The sequence below is a fragment of the Penaeus chinensis genome, chromosome 32 (genome assembly GCF_019202785.1).
Source record: "Penaeus chinensis breed Huanghai No. 1 chromosome 32, ASM1920278v2, whole genome shotgun sequence".
Taxonomy (NCBI): domain Eukaryota; kingdom Metazoa; phylum Arthropoda; class Malacostraca; order Decapoda; family Penaeidae; genus Penaeus; species Penaeus chinensis.
The window spans coordinates 24,310,583-24,313,082 of record NC_061850.1 but is presented as its reverse complement, the minus strand read 5'-3'; the positions used below and the strand labels follow the sequence as shown (position 1 = coordinate 24,313,082).

The 2,500-nt window shown below is 47.0% G+C and overlaps 2 protein-coding genes across 2 annotated transcripts in view; one reads left to right on the top strand and one right to left on the bottom strand.

Annotated features, from left to right (window-relative positions):
- The window catches only part of LOC125042516 (serine/arginine-rich splicing factor SR45-like), a 3,208-nt gene extending 2,402 nt beyond the window's left edge, over nucleotides 1-806 (top strand). The window contains exon 2 of the mRNA XM_047638160.1: nucleotides 1-806. This exon is cut by the window's left edge and continues 1,193 nt beyond it. Within this exon, the coding sequence (XP_047494116.1) occupies nucleotides 1-753 (753 nt within the window). The 3' untranslated portion in view covers nucleotides 754-806.
- Nucleotides 1-2,500, bottom strand: part of LOC125042480 — an 85,149-nt gene that overhangs the window by 51,649 nt on the left and 31,000 nt on the right.

The following is a 2,500-nucleotide window of genomic DNA, read 5'->3' as shown; positions in this document are numbered from 1 at the left end:
AACGATGCGGCGAGTGACGTGTCAGGCAGCAGCAAGCGGAGTGCGTTGGAGCGCGCGCCCACCGCCCAACACGCTGCCAACATGCCCCGCAGTGCCTCCTTCAGCGGCTCGGAGGCGCCCATCCCTGACGCGCTAGGCAGCGGCAGTCTCTCGCAAGGGAACAGCCGCGCCGGAAGTGTTTCGCCGCTGCCGTCGCCTATCCCCCGGAGGAACGGCGAGGACCAGCCGTCCACGCCCGTCAGGGGCTCCGTCATCACACGCAGCTTCCGCAAGCTATTCAGCACACCCACGCGGACGCCACCCCCGCCCACAGTAACGACCACAGCGCCGCCAGAGGACTACTGGCTTGACGTGGCCGACGCGGACTCGCCCGAGCCCGTCCGAGTCGCGTTCGTCGTCGCGCCTCCGCCGCATCAGCTCCTCGCTCTCCCGCCGCCTCTCCACGCGCTCCAAGATGAGCAACTCCTCCACAGGGTCCAACGGCCAGTTCGCCGCCAACGGCACCGTCCAGTTCGAGGACTGCCGCCAGCTGGTCGAGTACGAGGACCTGCTCAAGCTGTTCATCTGCTCGGGCTGCCAGATCACCATGGTGCCGCCCCTCCACCAGTGCCGGAAGGGCCACCTCATCTGCAACACCTGCCGCGCCTCGCTCAAGCAGGTGTGCCCCGTGTGCCGACAGCGCTTCGCCGAAAGCACCAACCTGATGATGGAACAGGTGAGACGCCGGTCGGGCGCCCTCTGCGCTCTCGCTGACGCTCTTCTCTCTCCCGCTTTGCATTACTCTCTTTCTTTCCCCCTCTCTCTCTCTCTCTCTCTCTCTCTCTCTCTCTCTCTCTCTCTCTCTCTCTCTCTCTCTCTCTCTCTCTCTCTCTCTCTCTCTCTCTCTCTCTCTCTCTCTCTCTCTCTCTCTCTCTCTCTCTCTCTCTCTCTCTCTCTCTCTCGCTCTACACACACACAAACACACACACACACACACACACACACATACACAAACACACACACACACACACACACACACACACATCTATATATATATTTACATATATATAATATGTCTGTGTGTGTGTATGTTTATAAATATGTATAACACTTTCTCCTTTCCTGTCTCTCTTTCTCCCCCCCCCCCCGCCCCTCCGCTCTCTCTCTCTCTCTCTCTCTCTCTCTCTCTCTCTCTCTCTCTCTCTCTCTCTCTCTCTCTCTCTCTCTCTCTCTCTCTCTCTCTCTCTCTTTCTCTCTTTCTCTCTATGTATTTATGTATGTATGTATGAACGTATGTATACAAGCATGTATGTATATTTTAAAGCATGTATGCATTTACGTATGGATACATTTAAGCATATATGTAATTATATATGTGCTTACTCCCAGAGAGTTACCAACAAACACACACACACACACACACACACACACACACACACACACACACACACACACACACACACACACACACACACAGCATTAACCAGAACCACATGTTAAAACATCGTACCGCATTCTAACTAACAGAGTTCTCTTTATATTCTTAAACACCAGTTAATATAATTTTATTCTCTACTTCTCTTTCTCGTAAAAGAATACTAAAATCTAGGTGCAAAGCCAAGCTAATATAATAGGAAAAAATAATAATTTGAATATTCTGTTTAGTTTTATTATTGTTATTGTTTTTATGACGATGAAGTAGAGACTCTAAATGAAGAGATGTTATTTAATCGAATTCATTTCTCTTTCACTTTTTCATGATCAAGGGGGAAATAAATATCAATAGATTTCAATTTCTTTATGATAAAAGACGAAGGCAAAATAGGTTTGGTAAATTAATATTATTAGAAACACATACGATATGAGATCATAATTATGCGCAATACTAAGTTCATTGTGTCTCTGTGATAATGGGTATAAGTTGCACATGTGATGACGATTATAATGAAGGTGATAGTGATGATGAGGAAGATGATGACGAAAATGGCTGCGTCTGGTTTGAAAGGTGTTCAAAAAAGGTGTCTAGAGATATGTAAATGACTAGATATATTAATAAATCGAAAATTAAATAAGGGTGATGATTGAAAACTAATTGGCAAACGTATGAGTGAAAGGCAGGGAGAAGGGTGGAAAAAAAGCGAGTGTGCTAAGCAAAGGTCAGATTTGAAACGAAAAAGGGGATGCTGAAAACGAAAAAAGTGCCATAGTTAGTGCTCCTGGTTAACGAAAATATAAAGTAAAAAGAAGAGAAAGGGAAAATCGACCACAACAACTTTTAGGAGAAGCTGGACTGCTTTGTCGTATCATTATTTCGAATCTCGACGACCCATCTATTTCCATCTCCCTTGTCCGATTCCTCCCATGCGCACGCCAAGCGCCTTTCAACAAATGGCTGACGAAAGAAGAAAAGGAAAAAAACAAAAACATTTTAACCCTGCTCTCGCACCTGTATTAGAGCGAAACTACTTTTATTCCATCGATACTCCCTTTTAGCAACATCGCTTGAGGCTGATACTGTCTC